The sequence below is a fragment of the Cololabis saira genome, chromosome 9, assembly GCF_033807715.1.
Source record: "Cololabis saira isolate AMF1-May2022 chromosome 9, fColSai1.1, whole genome shotgun sequence".
Classification (NCBI taxonomy): Eukaryota; Metazoa; Chordata; class Actinopteri; order Beloniformes; family Belonidae; genus Cololabis; species Cololabis saira.
The window spans coordinates 48,079,184-48,104,679 of NC_084595.1; the positions used below are offsets into that span (position 1 = coordinate 48,079,184).

Consider the following 25,496-nt stretch of genomic DNA (forward strand, 5'->3'; position numbering starts at 1 on the left):
GACAGCAATATGTATATTTTAAAAATTGTGTCTCTTGTAAAGCTACTATCCAATGTGGAGTCCCTCAAGGCTCAATTCTTGGACCATTATTATTTCTTATTTATGTTAATGATTTGGCTAATGTATCTAAACACATTTTTTCTATTCTTTTTGCAGATGATACTAATTTAGTGATGTCAAACAAAAACTTTGATTGTCTGATAAGTGAGGCAAACAGGGGTCTCAATGAATTTTCAAACTGGTTTAAAATAAACAAATTGTCTTTGAATGTAAAAAAATCTAATTTTATGATCTTCAGCGGTAGGAGAAAATATAACACAGAAAGTGCATTCTTAAATATTGATGGAAATCAGGTTAAGCAGGTACAAGTTGTGAAGTTCTTGGGAGTTCTGGTTGATGATCAACTCTGTTGGAAAACGCATATTAATTACATTTATACAAAGGCTATGAAATCCCTTGGTATAATTAAGAAAATTCGTTATTTCTTAAACAAGTCTTGTTTGCTGACCTTGTATTATAGTCTTATTTTTCCATACATTAGTTACTGTAACATTGTATGGGGTTCTAACTATTACACTAGTCTGAAGAAGATCTACCTGATACAAAAAAGATTTGTCAGAAGTGTCACGTTTTCAAATGCATTTGTTCAGTCTTTGCCAATATTTCATAAGCTTAAGCTCTTAAAAATTTATGACATAAACACAATTCAAATTTGTACTTTTGTCTATAAAATCAGATTTAGGAGAGATCTTTTGCCTGAGTGTTTTGATAATTTCTTCACTCTGAATTCTGATGTTCATCAATATAGTACCAGGCAAGCCAATTATATCCATCTGCCTAAGAATCTCACCACAAGGGGTCAGTTTTTGCTGAAGTATCGTGGTGCAGAGCTGTGGAATAGTCATCAACACGTGGTAAACATCTCTTCATCTTTGTCAATATTTAAAACAAATTTAAAACAAGTTCTGGTTTCATTATATTCAAATGATAAAATTGTTTGCTGACCTTTTTGTTTGTTTCTGATAATTTATTTCTTCGTATGAGTTGTAAATATGCACATGTGTGTATGTGCGTATGAGGAAGGGGGTATTGGGTGGGGAGGGGGGGTGTAAAGTGTTGATTATAATTATTTGTATGTTTAAGAGGGGAGGATCGCTTATAAGCCCGTCGGGCTTCATGATCTTTCCTGCACATTTTATCTTTGTTTTTTTTCTGTTCTTTTTTTCGATGCTTGTATGTTTGTAAGTGCAAACAAATAAACATAAACATAAACATGCATCCATCTATCCATCCATCCATCATTATCCATCGATTAAAGTCATCCATCGAAGATTTAAACCTCTTCCTTAGCTCACAGGCAGGCTAACGTAATATATTTATTAATTATTATTATTATAAGTATTGTCATGTAACTGTGTTACTGTATTTATGCATATACTTTTTTATCACATCTAGCTTTTACTGTCTTGGTGGTGTTGCCAGTGTTGGTGTTCAGTCTACATTTGCAACGAACATCTGCAAAAAGCGACCTTGGACCTTTATTGTGTGATAAAGGGCAGCCTGAAAAACTTACTTAGCACTCAAACATTAATTTACAATTTCTGGGCAACTTGCTGCTCCTCAATGATTAATTCCTTATCAGAAATAGGGCCGCTCTTGGTGCAGTGGGTTAACAAAGCGGCTCATGTACTGAGGCTACAGTCCTGCAGCGGTCGCAGGTTTGAATCCCGGCCTGCGCACCTTTGCTGCATGTCATCCCCAATCTCTCTCTCTACCCCCTCCCTGTCTGCAACTTGAATAAAGGGCCACTAGAGCCCAAAAAAATCTTAAAAAAAAAAAGAAATAGGTTCAAACATATTAGGCTGAACACTGTTTGCCTCCATGGATAGCTGCCAATAGCCTCGTTGAATGGCATTATTCAGCAACAACGATGCCAGTGACATTCATTGGTAACAATATCAATCTAAAACAGTCACCTGGCAGCTCATTCACAATGCCATAAACGAATTATCTAATTAACTAATTAACATGCCCATTCAATCCCGATCAATGTGTTCCAATTCTAGTTCCGTCAAATTCAGTACGTTCAGTACGTTTACATGCACTAACAGAAAGTCAAATTGTTGCCTTAATCCGACGGTTATCGAATTTCTAAAAGCCATGTATACACCTTAGCCGGGCTGTAGTCGAACCCAACCCAAGCTCTTGAGATGGAGCTTTTAGTGCCAGATAATGCAGTCTTAATTTGTGTTATTTCGGCGTATACACAACCCACGCTTAGCCGAGCTAGTGACTGCCCCTGACTCCCCCTTCTGGAAGTGACAACACCGCGAAAGCCAGAATATCAACACAGTATGAGAAGAAAAAGTCAAACAACAAAGAACTAACCAGAAGACGCCAACGCGTTTGGTGCCGCCTAGCATCGCAGAGTCAAACAAATCACAACATTTTTACTAGCCCAAGTTAGCAAAGCTTAACCATTCATTTCCAGTACTTCTCTCCCTCATTAGATTCCTGTTTTTGCTTTCTAGTAATTTAGCTTATTTTCCTTAGTTGTCCTATGTTTTACATATTTCCATAGATATTGTTTGTTTCACTATAGGAGGACCACTCGACAAGCCCTTATGATCTTTTTGGTTCCTCCTGCACATTTTCTGATATATTGTATTTCTTTTTTTTATTTCCTTTATCTTCTACATACTGTTCATCTGTAGTTTTTAAAACTGTTGTATATTTTTATGTGCAAATAAACTAAACTAAGCTAAAAACACGCCTCATTCAATAATCGATTGTCTTCTCGCTTACTTGGATTTCTCTGAAACTCCAGTTTAATCCTTAGCTACCACACTGAGTTTAATTGTATTTATCTATTTATCTCTATGGATTGTTTAAATAAAAAGTGCCGTTGTAAATGAGAGCAACATATCGTATTGAAACTTCATTTTACTCCGCCAACCTGAGTATGCATGGACAAACGGATGACAGTGGAGAGAGAGAACTCCCACTTAATTGAATAAATCTCCAGCAAATCAGATTTGCCTTGGCCATTGGGCGGTGAAACAACTGAACAGAGACAAATACAAGACATATGCTCTCTACTTCGAACTTAAACACAATTTGAGTTCATTGTGTTTAAAGGAGCATGAGGCTCCTTTTAAGAAATGAGACTCTCTAGCGCCACCCTTCGCCACGACGGCCGTCGGGGGTACTGCAGCCAACAGTGAAGCCGGCACGGGAGAACGGGGAGAACGGGGAGAACGCCCATGCAGCGTCATGTGACGTCACATCCGCAGGACAGCGCAGGAAATTCCGGCCCGGAATTGCAGCACATTTTGCAGCACACAGCCTGTTCAAGGCAACGGAGAGATACACTAGAGGGCTCATTCTTTTTGGTTTGGAATGCTTCATCTGACATTATTACTAGAAAACTTAAAACGTATACGAATCTTTTTCATAAATCCTGCCTCAATCCTGCCTCATGCTCCTTTAAGCACAGCCAGCTAATTAACTTATTTTCCATTGCTCCAAATATGATATTTGCTCTGACATGTAACAGTTAAGACCTTTTACTGAATTCAAACTTTGACTGGTTATCCAAAGCAGTATTACAAATAATAGGAGTTATGCAGAAAAAAAAGACTTGAAATGTATTTCTCTCACCCTCTGTATCGAATACCAGGATACTCCTTGAGTGTGGCACACAGGGTGGCAATCTGTTCAGCACAACGCTCCAACATGTTGTTCTTCACATCAGCCTTGAAAGGGCTGTAGAAATCCTGAAAGGCATCCATTTTGTCCAGGGAGAAGACCTGAACACAATAATCTCAATTTCATATACTGTATACCCAAACATTTAAAAAAAATAGCTCCAGCATGTGTGCATGAGTCCACAGTTATAATGTACTATTGTATCTATATGATGTTTCATTTTTCAGAAAAGAAAACAATTTAAAAACAGGAAACATAAGTATCTGGACAATGGTTTGATAAACAAAAAACAAACAACAAAACAAGCCACCACAAGACACGTGTATTCACCCATGACCAGTGTTGGGACTAACGCGTTTTTTAGTAACGCGTTACAGTAACGCCGTTATAGTCTAGACGGATTTCAGAAAAAAGGCCTTTTATAAGATGTAAGGAGCATTTATGGGTACAAGTCAGGAACCGGCCTAACTTACATATTTCAAGGGTGCTGAGTCCAAAAAAACCGGTACCCGAGTGAAATTTTGAGTTTTTTACCTTCAAATTTGCATATTAAAATGGCCGCCAAATTGGCCATCTTGCACAGTTATTGGACCATTTCCTCCTATCTTTTTTTGTAAGTAGGCAATCGAGATGAGGAAATTAGATCTAGTTTCTAGATCGATAGTCAAGGGTCAAACAAGGATATAGTGGAGGCTCAGTGCCTCTTTTATGTATGTATGTATATATATATATATATATATATATATATATATATATATATATATATATATATATATATATGCAAAATACCAACTTTTAAGGTGAAATTAAGCATTATTTGTGTCATTTTTTTAAGGCCGACATAATTATTAAATAAAAGTTACTCTGAAATTTTCCCTGTTGATATGACATATGATATACACCATATTATATGATAACAAAGAAAAAAATCCATTGCAAGTTGTCTGGGATTTCATGTTTTTTTTTTGGAAATTAAGCATTTGTTCTCTAAATTCTCTAAAAACCCAGGTAAATAGGGAAAAATATTCAAAAAGAGACCACCATGAAACGTACCAAGTTGAATATTTAGATCAGTACATAGCATGGTCAGTCCCATCGCTGAGGACCCTTTGCCTGAGGTGAATTAACAGCAAAGAGGATCGTAACAGTTTCACATGCTTTGGTACCTGCAGCCACCTATAGCCACCTGCAGCCACCTATAGCCACCTGCAGCCACCTGCAGCCACCTATAGTCACCTGCAACCACCTATAGCCACCTGCAGCCACCTATAGCCACCTATAGCCACCTGCAACCACCTATAGCCACCTGCAGCCACCTATAGCCACCTGCAACCACTTATAGCCACCTGCAGCCACCTATAGCCACCTGGAACCACCTATAGCCACCTATAGCCACCTGCAGCCACCTATAGCCACTTATAGCCACCTGCAGCCACCTATAGCCACCTGCAACCACCTATAGCCACCTGCAACCACCTATAGCCACCTGCAACCACCTATAGCCACCTGCAGCCACCTATAGCCACCTGCAGCCACCTATAGCCACCTGCAACCACCTATAGCCACCTGCAGCCACCTATAGCAACCTGCAGCCACCTATAGCAACCTGCAGCCACCTATAGCCACCTGCAACCACCTATAGCCACCTGCAACCACCTATAGCCACCTGCAGCCACCTGCAGCCACCTACAATCACCTATAGCCTCCTGCAGCCACCTATAGCCACCTGCAGCCACCTATAGCCACCTGCAGCCACCTATAGCAACCTGCAGCCACCTATAGCAGCATGCAGCCACCTATAGCAACCTACAGCCACCTATAGCAGCCTGCAGCCACCTATAGCAATCTGCAGCCACCCATAGCCACTTATAGCAACCTGCAGCCACCTATAGCCACCTGCAACCACCTATAGCCACCTGCAGCCACCTGCAGCCACCTATAGCAACTTGCAGCCACCTGCAGCCACCTATAGCCACCTGCAGCCACCTATAACCACCTGCAGCCACCTATAGCCAGTTATAGCCACCTGCAGCCACCTATAGCCAGTTATAGCCACCTGCAGCCACCTATAGCCACTTATAGCCACCTGCAGCCACATATAGCCACCTGCAGCCACCTATAGCCACCTATAGCAACCTGCAGCCACCTGCAGCCACCTATAGCAACCTGCAGCAACCTATAGCCACCTATAGCCACCTGCAGCCACCTATAGCCACCTATAGCCACTTATAGCCACCTGCAGCCACATATAGCCACCTGCAGCCACCTATAGCCACCTATAGCAACCTGCAGCCACCTATAGCAACCTGCAGCCACCTATAGCAACCTGCAGCAACCTATAGCCACCTATAACCACCTGCAGCCGCCTATAGCCACCTGCAGCCACCTATAGCCAGTTATAGCCACCTGCAGCCACCTATAGCCACTTATAGCCACCTGCAGCCACCTGCAGCCACCTATAGCCACCTATAGCCACCTGCAGCCACCTATAGCCACCTGCAGCCACCTATAGCCAGTTATAGCCACCTGCAGCCACCTATAGCCACTTATAGCCACCTGCAGCCACCTGCAGCCACCTATAGCCACCTGCAACCACCTATAGCAACCTGCAGCCACCTATAGCAACCTGCAGCCACCTATAGCAACCTGCAGCCACCTATAGCAACCTGCAGCCACCTATAGCAACCTGCAGCCACCTATAGCCACCTGCAGCAACCTATAGCCACCTATAGCCACCTGCAGCCACCTATAGCAACCTGCAGCCACCTATAGCCACCTGCAACCACCTATAGCCACCTGCAACCACCTATAGCCACCTGCAGCCACCTATAGCCACCTGCAGCCACCTATAGCCACCTGCAGCCACCTATAGCCACCTGCAGCCACCTATAGCCACCTGCAACCACCTATAACCACCTGCAGCCACCTATAGCCAAATGCCGAAAATCGGGGCTGTTATGCACTGCAATGTGTACATGTCATAGTGATGACCAATGTCCTTGTTTAAATGTGGAGTTGTAGTCCTCAAGCATACCAAGGCAATGGGTAACCAAATACCTTGGAAAAGGACTGCAGAAAGAAATACTAATCAAAATGAAATTCCAAAGACAAATGGCACACAAGCAAACTAGAAAGGTATAAAAACAATTTACCAAAACAAGTGACCTATGGAACTTACAGAAGAAGACAGATGAAAGCAAAGCAATTCAGCTAGAAACATGAAAGAAAATATACAGAAACAAGATCTGATCTGTAGAACTGTTCAAGGGAAGTTTCATGTTTTTTTTTCCCTATTCACTTAAATTTTTCGATGTTTGAATTAAGAGCATTATGCTTTGTTTGCATAAAAAAATGAATTCTCAGACAACTTGCAATGGTGTTTTTCTTAATTATTATGTAATATGGGATACATCACATTTCATATACACACTGGGAACATTTAAGTGATATTGACTGAATATTTATGTCGGCCTTAAAAATGACACAAATAATGCTTCATTTCACCTTAAAAGTTGGTATTTTGCATATATATATATACATAAAAAGGCACTGAGCCTCCACTATATCCATGCTCTGACCCTAGACTATAGATCTAGACACTTAATTCATCAACTTTGAATGCCTACTTACAAAAAAACTTGGGGAAAATGGTCCAACGACTGAGCAAGACAGGCAGTTTGGCGGCCATTTTGATATGCAAATTAGAAGGTCAAAAACTCAAAATTTTGCTCGGGTACCGGTTTTTTTGGATTCAGCACCCTTGAAATATGTAAAGTAGGCCGGTTCCCGACTTGTACCCATAAATGCTCCTTACTTTCACTTTTTGGGTACATCCCGTCTAGTCTATTAGTTTTGCGGTAATTAATACTCTATTTAAATTCAGTAACGCAATTACGTTACCAAACGGTGCGTTACTCTGTTATTTCTGGCTACAGTGAAGCCTTTTTTCCCCACACGCAGAGACCAGAGGAAACGTAGTGTGGATCTGTGTGTGCTTTCAAAAACATGACGGTCATGGCGAGACCGCGGTGAAGTTAGTTTTACGTTGGATACTCGTTGGATATTCGACAGAAATGCCCCCAGAGCGAACGTCTGTCGAATATCCAACATAAAACTAACTTCACCACGTCATGGAGAGCCTAGAGACGGCGAGTTTCACAACGTGGAGATATTGTCATTACAGTAATCTCTCGTTTTTCGCAGCGGTTACGTTCCAAAAAGAACCCGTGGTAAGTGAAATTCTTTTTACAATTAAAAAGGCTTCAAATTGCGGAGATCAGCACCGCCTCGCACGTATTACCCTGCTCTTCTGAGCCGCTGCATCCCGACCCTGTAGCGTCTTTTTCTCCTAAAGCCGCGGTGCAGGAGTGTTTGTTCCAGAGAAGAAAATAGTTATGGGTCGTTGTTGTCACTTTTTTTTCTTCTGGACAAAAAGATTCTTATAAACAGATATGCCACCATGGATTATATCTGAGACTGTAATGAACGATTCATCAAAGGCTCCCGTTCCTGAGCTGCTGCTGAAGCTCATTGACCGTTCTCAGCTTGTTGCTAAGCAACCAATGTTATTGATACAGGAAGTGAAGAAGCGGGGAGACTGTTTAGCCAATCAGAATACAGCACACGATGCACAATGTAAATCCATACAGTACCTGCTGAAATGAAGGCTAGAGGGGATTAATAGGAGCATTTAAAATAATGTTTTTATTTAAAGTAACTAAATAGTTACTTTTCATAGTAACTCATTACTTTTTGGTCTAAGTAACTGAGTTACTAACTGAGTTACTTTTTTAATGAAGTAACTAATAACGGTAACTAGTTACTATTTTTCAGTAACTAGCACAACACTGCCCATGACATGATAATCTTTCTGACTTGTGACACACAATGTATCTATACCATCCTCGACAGAATGAGGACATTTTACTTTATCCCTCTACCTCCCACAGATGTACAGAAATGAAATAAAAGGCAGGATTTGTATAACAACAAAATGATGCACATATAACTAAAGAAAACCCCAATCCAACACAGAATGCATGTGATTTGATCCTCTTCACTACAAGTTTTGCAACTGGGCTCTGAATACTGCACCACTAGAGATAAAAAAAGAAGAGGTCGGACATGAAGTTGGAGGTGAAGCGGAGAGCCACTACGCAATGGCAAAGTGTGGCCAGGACAGGTGATGGATCAGCTATGGAGGACCTCATGCCGTTTGAGCAGCACGTGTGCTCCATCGTCTTCTTTGACTTGCCTTGTTATACCTGTTGTGGTTTCAGTTTACGCTTTGCATTTAAATAGCTTCCTGTACTGATCCCGCAGCGTCTCCTTGCAGACTCACTTGTGCTACCTCCCTAAATAACACATTATTGCCGCGAAACTCGTTTATTTCTTTTATGAATCACTAGATCTGCTTCTGGGCATCTTGCAGGACCTGTTGTCTACATCCGTGTAACAAGGAAATCAGTTTGTAAACAAGACCTCTGACCTGCATGACGTCATCTCTGTGCGCGCATCGCAGACACAGCTCTGTGTACAGCTGGAGTTCACTACTGTTAGTTTACTGTTAGTTATTTGAAACATGTCTGAATATTTGTAAAATTCTGAGGTTGTGGACGACGACTTTGAATATGATGGACGTCCTTACCGTTTTGAGTCAGAGTATACATTAGCAAAGTCTAGCTGTACCTGTCCGAGATGCGCGCACAGAGATGACGTCATGCAGGTCAGAGGTCTTGTTTACAAACTGAGGCTTTTTTGTGACAGATTTCTTTCAACTCTGAAGTTTTCTTTGAAGTAATGAAGGAATATTGTCTTCTTCTCTTATACCCAGTATTGTGAATTAAATGTATCGTTACATCCCTACCCCAAATTATTAACGTAGAAAAAGTATTTCTACAAAGAGTCTACACACTGCAAAAAGCGTATGATTAATTGACAGAAGAATATTACGTTTTACACCCTCCTGACCTCATCCATCAAAAACGATGTTGGAAGTGGCTTATCATAATGTCATCCTTGTCTAAACAGCATCTTACCTGAGATTCATAGGGCAGGAAGGCGATGTGGATCTCAGTCAACGCCTTCATGGCTTTGGAGGCGCGGGATTTGGTCAACAGTCCAAACAAAGACTCTGGGATTGCTGTAAGGGAATTATGGAAATATATGGCAATTCACTGAAATAACTGGCAGTAAAATAAGACTATTTTCAGTCACTGTTATTATAATGAATGTAGAGAAAATTATTTTGTTATCAGCTGTTCATTTAAAGCAGATGTGTCATGGTTTAGGGTGTATGTATTTGGAATTTGTTTCTTTTGACATTTATTGGGTTTTCTGGTTCTGTTCCTATATTATTTTGAAAATCTACTTCTTGGTTTCTTTAGTTTTAGTTGACTTCCTTATTTCAATTGAGCCTGATCTTGTCCAACCCTAAGGTAGTCTGTACATATTGTCTTGTTTTTCCCTTCCTACACACCTCTCCTCCTCCCTGCCTTGTTTTTTTAGGTTTCCTGGTTTTCTATTGGATGATTTGGTTATGATTTTTGAATAACTGCCCTTGCAGTGCTTATAGTTATATTTAAAGGGGACATATTATGACATTTAATGTATATTTTAAACAGGCCTTGAATGTCTTAAAAACAATCTAAAGCTTGTTTTCTTCTACATAAATCAGAAATCCAGCCTGTGGGCCATGTCTCTAGTTTTACCGCTTCTAAAGCCTTTTTCTGTGCTTCATTTTAGGGGAGGGGATTCTATGATAATGAGGCTCTGTGCTGATTGGCTCCCTGAATGACGTGTAGCAGGGGAGGAGCATAAACCTCGCTCCGGCCAGAGCAGCTGGCTGCGTCGTACACAAACTGTGTCCCATGCGAGAAGCTTCTGCGACAAAATAAAATCCATTGCTTGATTTTTTTTTGTATTGGACTGTCCTAACTGGCCGCGAGTTTAACAGTTTCAGTGTGGACAGAGAGCGTCCGAAGTCACGCAGCTCGATAGTCGGATGCACTCATTCAGTTGCACCCTGTAAACTGATCTTAAAGCCTGAATTACGGTTCTGCGTTAAATCGACGCGTACCCTACGCCGTAGGCTCTGCGTTGGTGTAACACGGAACCATAAATCAGCCTTTAGTCACTGCGCGCTGGCCCCGCAACCCCACGGCGGGCGCCCGGCGCATGGCTCCGGGGCGCATTGCCCGTTACCGGGGATCAAACCGACAGATTTTGCTGAAAATCTCGGAGGGTGAAGCTGATCCAGCCTGGGACGTACCCCAGAAATCCCTGCTCCCAAAGTGGCCGGGAACCTGGAGAATTTAGTCGGACGGACCCCGCTTTGGGAACCAGGAAGTAGGCTGGAGCAGCGCGCATCGTCGGTTACCGGGGATCAAACCGACAGATTTGGATGAAAATCTCGGAGGGTGGAGCTGATCCGACCTGGGACGGACCCCCGAGGACCCAGCTCCCAAACCACCTGGGAACCTGGATGATTTAACCCGGATCCGCTCCGCCGCGGCACCGCGTCCGACTGGCTCAAGGAAGGACCGCTCGAGCCGGCGTAGAGAGCTGGTTGTGGGCGTGGTTTCAGCAGCGGAGGCCGAATCTCTGCGCCTAGGGTGACGTCACCCTAGGCTAATCGGCTCAAAAAAAAAAACACGTGACACTGGGGGATTCTGTAAGGCGGGGGTCACAGACCTTGCAGAAATTCATGGTATTTTGTCTCCCCTGTGCTGGCAGGGTGAGGGGAGACCACTTTATACATGTTAAAACAAGAAAAAAACGTGTTTTTCATAATATGTCCCCTTTAAGGACTCTTGCATTACCCTGCTGCCTCATGTCCTCCTGCATTTCTTATTCCTTGTTGTTCCTGCATTGGTCCAGGTTGTTGCTTGGTACATATCTCTGCATATCTCTGTTTCTACCCGGCCCTTGAGTCAGCCAGAAGGTCTGACCAGCTCCAAGGTTCATCCGTCCTGTCAGTCTGGCATCCTGGCCAGCCTCCGGAACTTTTTTGTAAACTAAAGTATTTTGTCATTACTCTTCTGCCTCATGTCCTCCTGGGTTTGGGTCCTCTCATATTAATTCCATAAAAAATCTACATATTTCTCATAAGATCAGAGCAACTGTCAGAGATTGTGCTGAATTTGTATCATTGCATAAAAGGTGCCCAGTTGGGCCTGCAAAAATGCTTTAATAAAAGCCAAAAATGTAACGTTTGAAATGCAAATTGACAGGACAATTGGAGGGCAGGGCATCTTTATTGACCACTGTATATTGCATTTATTGAACAACTTAAAAGGGTACCACTCAATGTTAAATTAACATTAAACAAAATTATACAAAGCTTAAGACTGGAAAATTCTGCCAAACTGGCAGATGGCCGGAATGAAAAATGTGTAATTATTTGTTTTTTTAAAGTTTAATCTTTAAATATTACATCAAAAGCATATCTTTCTGAAACACAATAGATGTACTTACTGTCAGTGAAGAAGACGTGCGCTGCTCGGTACCGTGGAGCCTTCGGGTCCCTGAAGTCGTCAATCAGACCCTCGACAGACTGAGAAAACACAGGTCAATCTTTTACCCTAGAAACTGAAAATGACTCGTTCTTGTCTTGAGAAGGTGGTGAAGATAGTTACAATACTCTTAATTGAATAGCAGAATTTTATTTATAAAAAGTTATTGAAATAACCAGGTTGCATTTGTCATGCATTGATCCACTAACTTCCACTTATCCAGATTCATGTTGAAAGGAAAGCAGACTCAAGAAATATAATACTGGCAATGTCTCGTGGGTTTGCCCCAAGGCCTTCTCCTAGTTAAACATGCCCAAAATACCTCCCTACGCAAGCCACAAGAATGCTTCCTAACCAGATGCATTGGGTCTTTTTGATGTAAAGGTGATTAAACTTCTCCCCCTAATGCTAACGGAGTGTCCAGCCTCCTTGCAGAGGAAGCTCATTTTCACTTATTGTATTTGCAATCTTATTCTCTCCATCATTCCTCACAGTTCATGAGCATAGCTCCAGGACATGGAGGACGGGACCCCAATCGTTCCTCAGGGGTCAACTGCATGTCCCACTCTGCCCTGTTGTGCTGAGCTCATCAGCGTTTCAGCTGCACTGTGGCCTCACTCTTGGCCAGATTGTCTTTGCAGCGTGCGCTACTTTCCAACACTCATTCTCTAACTGACGTATTCAATTGACATGGACTGACTCCAGAATCCCCCTGATCACGTCTTCTTGTCTCTGTCCCGGCCTTTTGTCTGTCACTTTGGGTCCTAAAATCCACCTGTGACACTGCATAAACTTTACAGGGGTGGCTGAGGAATTAGATTTAGCTCCCCTTGTAACAGGAACACACTCCCTGGCCCTGCTTCTTAGGAAGGAGAACCACAACCCTAGTTTGCAAATGCCTGCCCCTCATGTCCACAAAGTGTCGCAAAGGCGTTTAAACCACAAGACAACCACCTCATCCAGGGCAAACTTCATCTCTGCTATTACAGAGCGGTTTCACCTCTGTGGCCTTAGCTCCAGTTATGATCAATCCCATTGCCAAGACTCAGTTTTCTCTGTGAAAGACATGTTTCCTCCCACTACCTGATAATATTTGAGCTCAAAGTCAAAGTCATACCTCACTGTGCACAGTGCCAGTAAAGCACTGCTTTACTTTCTTCTTGCTCCATGAATCTTCTTGGAGCTGACTGAACTTCTCTTTCTATGGCCTCACCAAACTTCTCCTTCATCCAGGGTTTTGTTTTGCCAATCACAGAGGCTCTGGCCTGGCTCTGGCAGAACCAGTCCGCTTCTTCAGGGTTACCTCAAGCTAAACAGACTTGATAGGACTCCCTCTTCACTTGAACAACCTTTCTCATCGCTGGGTTCAAGAACTGCTCTCATCGCAGCCACTGGCAGCCCTGCCCCTTCCTATACGCAGAGTTTTGCTGTAACTTTGTTAGTTGTATCTGTATGACTATGACCAGAGCCTTGGGGTGCAAAAACATTGGCCAAAATCAGTCCAAATCGGCCCAAATCGTGCCCAAATTGGCCCAAATCGGGCAGCCGGCAAAGCCGGCTGCCACGATTCCTGCTTAGGGCCCCCTGGGAGCCAGGATCGGCGCTGGCCACTGGTGACTCTGCTGCTAGATATCAGATGAGCTCTGGACTCAACAACACTAACCCTCAAGCCTCTTTTGGGCCTACCAGTTCTTTCAGGTCATTTGATCCAACGAACCACTGCCAAAACCAGCTCACATGACTTGAAGCTGCATTTTGCATAAAAAGATCTCAACACCAAAAGTCCTTGGCCGGTTCTGACGGGTGTATAATATGTGTATTTACCTCGTCCGAGGGCGTGATCAGGTAGATGGCTTCCATGCTGGGTAGAGGTTCACGCTTCTTGGTTATGTCTTCTACAACTGAAGTACACAGATAAATTTGACTATACGTGAATATTTCTCAACAATACCATCGCATTTTGATATTAAACTTTAAAACATTAATGAATGCTAAATTGTTAAAATTCTTTACTAAATGTCTAAAAAGTTTCCTTCTATCCATCAATTCAACATTGCCATTAAGAGAAGTTATAGCCAAAGTAAATTAAAACCAACATATACTTACATTCACAAATAAGGTAATATTAATAAATCTTGATAAAACTGTTTAACATGTTTAAAGAGCTATGTAACCTGTAAAAGCCACACTTTTTTTAAAAAAATCTGTCAGTTGATCACAAAATTCCATGTTTCCTGTGATCACGATGGTGTTTAAAGAGCAATTATGTGTTGAAAACTTGATGCAAAGCCAGATCAATAGGACATCTAGCATAGCTGCAAGCTGCTGTAAGTGACCAGTTACACATTAATCTAAATTAAGGTTACATTTCATTCAATTTGATGAAACAGACATGAAATAAACTGAGGTAATATGGATCTGTACTTACTGGTAATACCCTCCGACATTATATCTGTCATTTTACAGCACGATGAAACCATTCTCATACTCAGCTTATCCACCACCAGCACCTGAAAACAATCATCCACAAGAGTAAAAAAGAAAAAAAAGGCCAAGATGTCATTTAAAATTAGATTAAAGAATGATGCAAATTATGATCAGTGAAACAGAAATATTACCTTCCACTTTCCTTTTTCTCTTGCCTTCTTGATGACATTGTTCATTATCTCTGCAAATTTAGGAAACATATGAGCTAAGTCATCAGCAAAACCCACTCTACTGCAGAGATCACTCTTGATTTGTTATGGAAAAATGCTACAATTCTGTATTTATCTCTAATCAAGACTAAAATCATGTCCTCAGCCATTTTTAATGAGACCAAAATATAGAGGTACACTAGTCTAAGTTTTCAGGTGCAGTTTTCCAAGTGCATGATGTCAGTCAGCTGCACATCAAACATATGTGATGGAGTCACAAAGGACTGTAGCATCGCATTGTATTTTATACAAAAATATAATGCAATGCAGGAAGACGGTTACAAAAACCAGCTGGAAGCCAGTAACTCACACACACGCTACAATACCCTTAGATAGTTCCCATTTATTCTGGGGAAGAACTGGCATTCAAGGTGCCATCAAATATTTCATGTACATAGTTTATGTCCACATTCAGGAATATACAGGACTGTCTCAGAAAGTTAGAATATTGTGATTTTCTGTAATGCAATTACAAAAACAAAAATGTCATACATTCTGGATTCATTACAAATCAACTGAAATATTGTAAGCCTTTTATTATTTTAATATTGCTGATCATGGCTTACAGTTTAAGAAAACTCAAATATCCTATCTCAAAAAAATAGAATATTCTGGGAATCTTAATCTTAAACTGTAAACCATAATCAGCAATATAAAAATAATTAAAGCTGCAAGCACCGATGAACGGGCCCTCGCACTCACGGCCACCGCCCCCCATAAGCATATCAGAAAAGACACCACCCACAACTTCCTATGTCAAACCATTCAAAAGTTATAGCAGAAAAAAGGGACAACCCATCAGAAGAAGGGGCGGGGCTAATTCCGGCCAATGAAGGTCAAGGACTCCATAAAGAATCTGATGACACCACCCACGACTCTCTATGTCAAACCATTCCAAAGTTATAGCAGAAAATCGGGACAACCAATCAGAAGAAGGGGCGTGGCTAATTAAGGCCAACGAAGCTTATGGCAGATAAAAGTATTCTAGAGGGCGCTGTTGAGCCGTTAGGCCACGCCCATTAATGCAAACCATGAAATATCAAATTTATCGCCAAGTCTGGCTTGCATGCAAAATTTGGTGACTTTTGGAGAACTATCAAATATGGACCAATCACATGAAGGGGGGGCGCGCCTTTTGGCGTCTAGCGTCGCCACGGTAACACTTTTGAAAGAGAAAAGTAATGCGTGGTGTCACAGGATGTAGACGCACATTTTGATGTATAACACACCTGGATGCACGTTACGGTTCTGGCTGAATTAACTGCCGAAGGAATGGCATAAATTTCGCCAAAATGACACAATTTATTCAAAATGGCCGACTTCCTGTTCGGTTTCGGCCATGGCGCCAAGAGACTTTTCTTTTAGTTGTGAAATGATACAGGTGTGTAGCGATTTTCGTGCATGTACGTCAAACCATATTGTGGGGCTTGAGGCACAAAGTTTTCCGGGGGGCGCTGTTGAGCCATTTTGCCACGCCCATTAATGCAAACCATGAAAGATCAAATTTATCGCCAGGCCTGGCTTGCATGCCAAATTTGGTGCCTTTTGGGGAACTATCAAATATGGACCAATCAGATGAAGGGGGGGTCCGCTTGTTGGCGTCTAGCGTCGCCACGGTAACACTTTTGAAAGAGAAAAGTAATGCGTGTAGTCGCAGGATGGAGACGCACATTTTGATGTATAAGACATCTGGGTTCACGATACGGTTCGGGCTGAATTAACTCTCGAAGGAATGGCATATATTGCTCCAAAATTACGCAATTAATTCAGAATGTTCAAAATGGCCGACTTCCTGTTCGGTTTCGGCCATGGCGCCAAGAGACTTTTCTTTTAGTTGCGACATGATACAGGAGTGTACCAATTTTCGTTCATGTACGTCAAACCGTATTATGGGGCTTGAGGCGCAAAGTTTTTTCTGTCTGAACCAACCAGATGAAGGGTGGCTGCGCTTTTTGGCGTCTCTCGTCGCCACGGTAACGCTTTTGAAAGAGAAAAGTAATGCTTGTAGTCGCAGGATGGAGACGCACATTTTGATGTATAACACACTTGGGTGCACGTTACGGTTCGGGCTGAATTAACTTTCGAAGGAATGGCATAAATTTCGCCAAAATGACACAACTAATTCAAAATGGCCGACTTCCTGTTCGGTTTCGGGCATGACGCCAAGAGACTTTTCTTTCAGTTGCGCCATGATACAGGTGTGTACCGATTTTCGTGCGTGTACGACATACCGCATTCTGGGGCTTGAGGCACAAAGTTTTCAAGGGGGCGCTGTTGAGCCATTTTGCCACGCCCATTAATGCAAACCATTAAATATCAAATTTTTCGCCAGGCCTGACTTGCATGCAAAATTTGGTGACTTTTTGGGCACGTTTAGGGGGGCAAAAAGGCCCTCCTTTCGTCAGAAAAATAAAGAAAGAAAAAAAATTCCTACAGATACAATAGGGCCTTCGCACTGAAGGTGCTCGGGCCCTAATAAAAGGCTTGCAATATTTCAGTTGATTTGTAATGAATCCAGAATGTATGACTTTTTTGTTTTTTTAATTCCATTACAGAAAATAAAGAACTTTATCACAATATTCAAATTTTCTGAGTCAGTCCTGTATACCAAATTCAGAATCCAGTGAAAATTCAGCTGCTCAATGTTACACGTGTCCCCATGGGTCTGTACAAAATTCCGTTATGGTCTCATAATGACAATGGCCGGGTTTCCCAGATCAGTTAAGTAGTTCTTAACAGCGAAAGACTTCTTTCAAACCTTCTTAAGGAGCCTGTGAAAGAAAATCGCGTTTCCCAGAGTCGCTCTTAGCTTAAGTATCTCTTTCATTAAGAAGGAAATGAAAGATGCTGCTGACCCAGTCTTTACAACCATCTTAGTGAACAAAGACTCACAGATCCAGCCGCGTCAGGCAAAACAATATTACACCAAGCAATGAGATATTAAAACAATGTCCCCCGCACAAGTTTTGATCTATTTTATACTTAAGATTTATATTGTTTAGCATTTATCGGTGACAGCAAAGGGGGGAAAAAAAAGAAAAATAAGGAATAACAAGTGTGTTCCTGTATATGCTTTATGCATTACGCACAAATAAAACGATCATCATGAATATCATTTATTTGATGATTTGGCTGCTATACAGCATGTTCTCGCTGCAAATCAACCGCGTCACCGTGCGCGAAGCAGAACTGTTTTTATGAACGCATTCGTGCGTCAGCACTTCAATCCCCTGGACGTGTGTCGGACCGCGCTGTCCAGGCAGCCGGGACACCGATCCTCCTGCGCCGCGCCCGAGCGCATCTATGTGATGACAGGGAAGCAGCAGCTGAAGAACGGCCTTTGATGAATCGTTCATTACAGTCTCAAATATAATCAATGGTGTCGGTTTATATTAAAGAATCTTTTTGCCCAGAAGAAAAAAGAGCGAAGACAACGACCCATAACTATTTTCTTCTCTTGAAAAAACCCACCTGCGGGATGCAGCAGCATCAGAAGAGCAGGAATACGTGCGAGGCGGGGATGATCTCTGCAATCTGAAGCCCTCTATAATTGTAAAAAGAATTTCACTTATCACGGGTTCTTTTTGGAACATAACCCCTGCGAAAAACCAGGGATTGCTGTAATTCCACGTTGCGATTTGCGAAACTCGCCTTCTCTTGGCTCATGTTTTTGAACGCACACACACGCCCACCACGTTTCCTCCCGGTTTCTGCGTGTGGGGAAAAAAAGCCTCACTGTAGCCAGAAATAACGGAGTAACGCACCGTTTGGATGAAAAAGGGTCATTGAATTTTATTTATCATCTTAATTTTTCATTATAACGCACAGGCAGCAGGGAATTAGTGCGTTAGGTAGCAGTGCTGCATGTGAAAATGCGCTGATAGTGATCGGTGATCGATTTGCCTGGCATCGATTGATTTGGTTTCAGAACCGGACAGCTGCTCCAAAGAGCTTCTGAAAGAGCGAAACTAAAGGACGGTGTTAAGAAGTCATCTGGGAAACACCCGTATCTTAGGGTTCTCTCTTAGTTCAAACCTTCTTTGAACCTCTCTTAAATCCTTAAGAGAGGTTGGATCTGGGAAACCCGGCCAATAACGATTCTTGAAATATATTGATTATAACAATGAATAGGTTTATTTTTTGAAGCGACTAAAAAAAAAACACTAAAAATGATTTCCACACGCTCACAAACTTTTAATAAACTGACAAAAAAAAGCAATTTCTGTACCAGCACATTGATACAATATTCTGTGCGTCCTATAGCGTCAGCTGTAAGGCCATTCAGGATGCAGTTAAGTTGCTGGTTGAGGTGTGACTCATGTTGATTTCTTTTAAACAGGTTCTTGTTATATGTTTTGAACAGAGATGTGTATGGCTTAGGCATCCCTCAAGTCTGTCCCACAGAGACACAAACCCAGTCATATGGTTAGACAATCACTGCTCTAATCTGCTCCCAATCCTCTCAGCTTATCCACCACACCCCTCTCTATTTATGGGCCATTTCTGTGTCAGCGGATATGACATCATGGATAAATGCTATCATTCATTTATGCACACATATTCACAAATAAAACACTTGCAAACCTCTGTAATAAAATAGACACGTCCAGGATGATATTTCATTGGAAAAAGCTTCACTGCCTGTGATCATGACACTGGAATCACATGATAATAGTATGTCAACTGTAGGCCCAGATGTACAATTGGACCTGAGATGTTTTATTTACAAAAAGAGTAACGAAAAATAAAAACAAGGCAAACAAAACCAGGGTGCACCTCAAATTAAAAAAGTCTTTGTATGAAGAACCTAGAAACAATCACAAGGATCAGTTAAGTTGTCAGAATTCAAAGGTTCAAGGGAAAGTTGCGTAAAGCATGAATGACGGCTGAATCCTGCAGCTCCTGCAGAACGGCTGATATCAGATAGATATCAGATAGATATCAGATAAATATCAGATAGATATCAGATAAATATCAGATAGATATCAGATAAATATCAGATAGATATCAGATAAATATCAGACAGATAGACAGATATCAGATAGATATCAAATAGATATCACATAGATATCAGATAGATATCAAATAGATATCAGATAGATATCAGATAAATATCAGATAGATATCAGATAAATATCAGACAGATATCAGATAGATATCAGATAGATATCAGATAGATATCAGATAGATATCAGATAAATATCAGACAGATATCAGATAGATATCAGATAGATATCAGATAGATATCAGATAGATATCAGATAGATGGTTGTGTACGGGGAAGAGTCGAAGGCCTTGCTGTTCTTACCAAATCTAGCTTCGTTTTTTTCATTTCACAAATGTGATATGAAAAAAACTATAGTCTGAGGGGCTGGCGGGTGGTGTTAAAAATTGCAAACCGTAATAATAGTAAATTTGTAGTTTGGGATTAAAAAATTGTTCAGGCCATATTGATAAATACTTGGATAGGTTTAAACACCTGCCTTTCACTAAGGACAGCTGAGATAGTTCCACTAGACACTGGGACCCTGGAGAGAAATACACAGGTATACATAATGTTCTTGAAAATGAAATACACTATTTGTAAAATGTAACCATTGTATTTTTTCCTGTGAAACCAGGCTTAAAGTGTATTTCAAAATGGGTGAAATTTGCTATATCAATAAATAATGATGCATTGTTAATCTGGAAAAAAATAAAATTGTAATCATCTCACTTTGATCATTACTTCACCTTTACTACATGCTATGTCAATAATACCAAACCTAAATGTGGTGTTAGATTCAAGTAATAATACATTTTATGTTTTAGTTTTGCATCAGAATTTCATGGAAAGATATGCACTGAACCTGTAACTACATTCCTGTTAATCCACCTGGTTTAACCACTGAGCATTTCCCTCTCCAGGAGGAGTCTCTTCATTTGTCACAGGAAATACATTGTCAATTTTCAAAATTTTAATTGTTAATTAAAGGAGCTTGAGGCCAGATTGAGGCAGGATTTATGAAAGAAATTGGTATATGTTTTAATTTTTCTAGTAATAATGTCAGATGAAGCGTTCCAAACCAAAAAGAATGAGCCCTCTAGCGTATCTCTCCGTTGCCTTGAACAGGCTGCGTGCTGCAAAATGTGCTGCAATTCGGGTCCGAATTTCCCGCGCTGGGCTGCGGATGTGACGTCACATGACGCTGCATGCACGTTCTCCCCATTCTCCCGTGCCGGCTTCGCTGTTGGCTGCAGTACCCCCGACGGCCGTCGTGGTGAAGGGTTGCGCTAGAGTCTCTAATTTCTTAAAAGGAGCCTCATGCTCCTTTAAATAACATCAAAAAAGAGGAAAAAAAACCCCATCAAACTCGCGGTTTGCGTATTTCTCCTCTTTCGAGGAGTTTTATTTCTTTCAAATTGATGCGGACTGATATTAATAATATTAATAACCTGGTAGAAAGTGCAAACAGCAGCTTGGTAGTTGTTTTCTTCTGCTTCCCCCTCTCACAGAGAAATGATGTCCGTTAATCCGCAGGGATTAGAGGATTACCGAGCAAGCGTTTATTCTCCCAACAAACGCATCTATTCCTGTCCAACAGAACCGCTAAAACAAGATATTCCACCTCACTGACAATAAAAGCAGTAACTGGTTCTGATGATTAGCTATATGTCTTTTGTACATCAAAGTCTAAAAAACAACAAATTACAGCGACCATTTTGATTCACAGCCCTAGTGTCAGTACAACAGGTCTGTTTGACACAGTTTTAACCTAATCTGGTTAAGAATGAGATGTTTAAATCTAAGGAGGAAAGCAGCACCACCAAATTACAATTATCCCGTTTTTAAAAAAAATGATGAAACGAAATACAGAAACAGTTCTTACTTTCTCCAGCGATTGCTTTTAGTCCCAGTGGTGCCATGGTGAGTCCTGTCTGTCTACTGGGGAGTCCCGAGCCGTTTACAAGGAGAACAAACTAACCCTCCAAAATAAAAGCCCCTCTCGTTCAGTCACACACACACACACACACACACACACACACACACACACACACACACACACACACACACACACACACACACACACACACACACACACACACACACACACACACACACACACACACACACACACACAGGAGTAGGATAATGGTGATTAAATTGTGCAAAAGTGGTGCAACACTGCCATCTATTGGCAGTGGTGGACAGTAACGGAGTAAATTTACTTGAGTACTGTACTTAAGTACATATCCAGAGGATTTGTACTTTACTTGAGTATTAGATTTCTTTGGTACTTATTACTCTTACTTGAATACATTTCCAAGACAAATATTTTTACTTTTACTCGAGTACATTTCTAGGAAGGCCTAAAAGTACTCGTTACTTTCAGGTCTGCTCTTTTTTCTTCTTCCCTAAAATCCTATTGGACACAAGCTGTTTTTGTCAAAGGAGGAGACCTATCACAGTGCACGCTCTCCACTGGGATGTACGTGAAGTGGAAATACCTCAAGCCTCCTCAAAACGATACCGCCAAAGTAGCCTGCGTTTGTCAAGACAGAGCTGCAACAATGGCTACGCCTGCGTCAGGAGAAGAAAGACAATCCGCTGAGTCGTCTGAGTCTGATAATGAGCCGGACTCGGAGCAGGGACTTTCACAAAATCCTTGGCCGTATCGTAACTCAATGTTTGAGTTCGACCGAGTAAAAAACGAGGGCACAGACAAACCACAGACATTTACAACTTAAACTTTACAACTTAAATTAATTTAGAAAAAATATAGTAATTTACTGATGTGGAAAATAAGAAATTTACTCTTACTCTTACTTGTACTTAAAGTAAATTTAAAAGCATTTACTTTTGGATACTTAAGTACCTTTAAAAGCAAGTACTTTTCTACTCTTACTCGAGTAATATTTTGACTGAGCTACTTTTACTTGTAACGGAGTAAATTTTGACCAGTAGTATTTGTACTCTTACTCAAGTACTGGGGTCGAGTACTCTGTCCACCTCTGTCTATTGGTCAGTGGTTGGCGAGGGATCGCACAGACCAGTGAGGATTTCACTGTGGTAAATTGTTCTCTTGCATGGTCCGGGATGTTTATTAATTGTATTTCGTTCCAGAAGTTAATGTTTTGATTTTTACCGTGTGATATTCTTACAAGGATCTAAGCTAACTGTCTGTAGCAAAGACTGTAATTATTTGTTACAAAAATTGTGTGTTTGAAGATCGGATAAACTATTTTTTTATATTAACCTAGCTTAATTAGTTGCACGTGTTTCATGTGTTATTCAGACGGTATCCTGAGACACTGCAGATCCTCTGTCTTCATACCACTGTTATATATGTGTGTTGTATATGTGTGTATTTCTTATTTGTATCTGTTTTTGATGCATTTCTGTTTTCATCTCTAGTCATAGCTGCAGCTACAGGACAGGCTCGTCTTAAACATAGGTTCATTATACATAAACCTACACTGCAGTCTGTTCTTAATCAAAGATTTCCCTCTTAAAGGGGAGTTTAGTTTTTCTTGTCACTGTTTGGCTTAAGGGTTTTCTCCTGCTAGAGAAGTATTTACCTGAAATTCTTTAATAGTTGCTCAGGAGTCATGCTTTGGGACTCTGGAGGAAAATATGTCTAATAATAATGTTTTATGAACTGAGTAGACTATATCATTCAAATAACACATTCATTGAGGATGACTTTTCTACTGTGTGTATTGTGCACAACTATAATGGCTCAGTCATTAAAGTCACAGTAATCTTCAAGTCAAGTGGGCTTCCTTTTATTGGTTCTTGAAGACGTTTCACCTTCTATTCAGAATGGCTCCCAAGTTTAAACTGGCTGGTGTTTGGAAATTAAGAGGTCTTGGAGTCAAATGAAAATCACTTACTTTCTGTTCTGTTCTTTCTGAATTCTATTCTGATTGGAGTTCTTTTTAATCCAATATTAGTTTTTTTCTATGAAGGTAAATATGTGCCTAAATGCACGAGCTTGTAGATTTGATGTGAAAACCTGTAGAATACAATGTGAGAACTCGCACAATAAACATCTGAATTATTATGTAAAAATCTTCTGCTTTAAAGAAAGATCACACACACAATGTGAAGCAGAGCTGAGAGAGGGATGGTGTCCACCTCTCTCTCCTCCTCTTCCCCCTTCAACAACAGGCCAGACTGGCCGTCCGGCCTGCTGTTGCTACCTGGTGGGTAGGAGAGGCTAAAGTTGAATCAGGTGAGGAAGAGGGACCAGTGGCCCTGCCTGGAATTCAGTCTCAAGCCGTCCTGACGTATTCCAGGTTTGTTTGTTCCAGATGTTTGGCCCCTCCACCAGTCTGGCCCCTCCACCAGTCCCACTCCTCCACTCCTCCACTCCTCCACTGCCAAGAGCTCTCGGTTGCTGATGTCGTAGTCAGTGGTTCAGTCGCCGGGAGAAGAAGGAGCAGGGATGGAGCTTTTGATGATTATTTTTATTCTCATTAAATTATGGAATCATTTTTCAAAATGTTTCAAAATATGCCTATTTGTGAAAAAAATATGTATTTGAGTTACATAAAAGCTTGTTATTTGTTTTCTTCCTAATTGTCCTTGTGGTCAAGAACCCCCAACACAAAAATGGTTTGGCCGCTGATCAAAATTTGATGTTATCATTTAATTCAACCAGGGGCGCAGATAGGATTTTTGAACTGGGGGGGACCAAGCTGTCAGCAAATGATTCCAACTATTTTGTGTAAATGCATATATATATATATATATATGACCAGAAACTCTATTAGGGGGCCTATGTGTACGTGGTGGAACAATGGGCAATGTGTATGTGCATGTATGTATGTATGTATGTATGTATGTATGTATGTATGTATGTATGTATGTATGTATATATATATATATATATATATATATATATATATATATATATAATAAATAATGTGTGTGTGTGTGTGTATGTGTATATGTATGTATAAAAAATTGTTAACAAAAAAAATAATATAATAGGATAATATTTCTTTCTGCCACTTTATTGAGGTTTTTGTAGTGAAATGAGGAGGAATCATAGAGATAACTTCTCATTTCAACTAACTGGATCAGCCGTTCTTCATCCATGACTGTTTCCTACAGCGCTTTCAACCTGCTTTCAACCGGTGTTCTGAGATTTCTTCCTACCTAAAATTCTTTCCTACCGTAGCCAAAAATTATAATAAGTAAAATCAATCAAACCTTCTTGCTGGATGCTGCAGTTAACCTTTGGTGGTCTGTCCATTTCCTGCTCTACCTGTTGATTTCCATCACTGCTTTTGGCACAAAACTGAATAACTTTTCCAGCTGTTTAATACAGCTGGAAAAGCACATTCACTCACGCACAGGCATAAAGACATGCATTTGATTTGTCCCTCAAACGTATATGCATTAAATACTGTCCATACAAAGTATTAACATACAAGAAACTAACCTTTTCTCTTCCGCGGCGATCAGGTAGCAGGATATTATAGCCTTCTGAAATCTGAAGTTGCTGCTATACGCATGTGCAGTCAACTCGAGTAGGAAAAAATGATGGGTAGGAAGAAATCTCAGAACACCGGCTTTCAACCAGCTTTCAAT

General features: G+C 41.0%; 1 protein-coding gene across 1 annotated transcript in view; it reads right to left on the reverse strand.

Moving 5' to 3' along the window:
• Positions 1–21,889, reverse strand: part of stxbp1b (syntaxin binding protein 1b) — a 55,021-nt gene extending 33,132 nt beyond the window's left edge. Inside the window, exons 1-7 of the mRNA XM_061729707.1 lie at positions 21,787–21,889; positions 14,840–14,889; positions 14,650–14,731; positions 14,046–14,122; positions 12,184–12,262; positions 9,747–9,850; positions 3,661–3,809 (exon numbers count right to left, since the gene is read on the reverse strand). Of these exons, the coding sequence (XP_061585691.1) occupies positions 3,661–3,809; positions 9,747–9,850; positions 12,184–12,262; positions 14,046–14,122; positions 14,650–14,731; positions 14,840–14,889; positions 21,787–21,823 (578 nt within the window). The 5' untranslated portion in view covers positions 21,824–21,889. The remainder of the gene's footprint in view (positions 1–3,660; positions 3,810–9,746; positions 9,851–12,183; positions 12,263–14,045; positions 14,123–14,649; positions 14,732–14,839; positions 14,890–21,786) is intronic.
• Between the last annotated feature and the right edge of the window lie 3,607 nt (positions 21,890–25,496).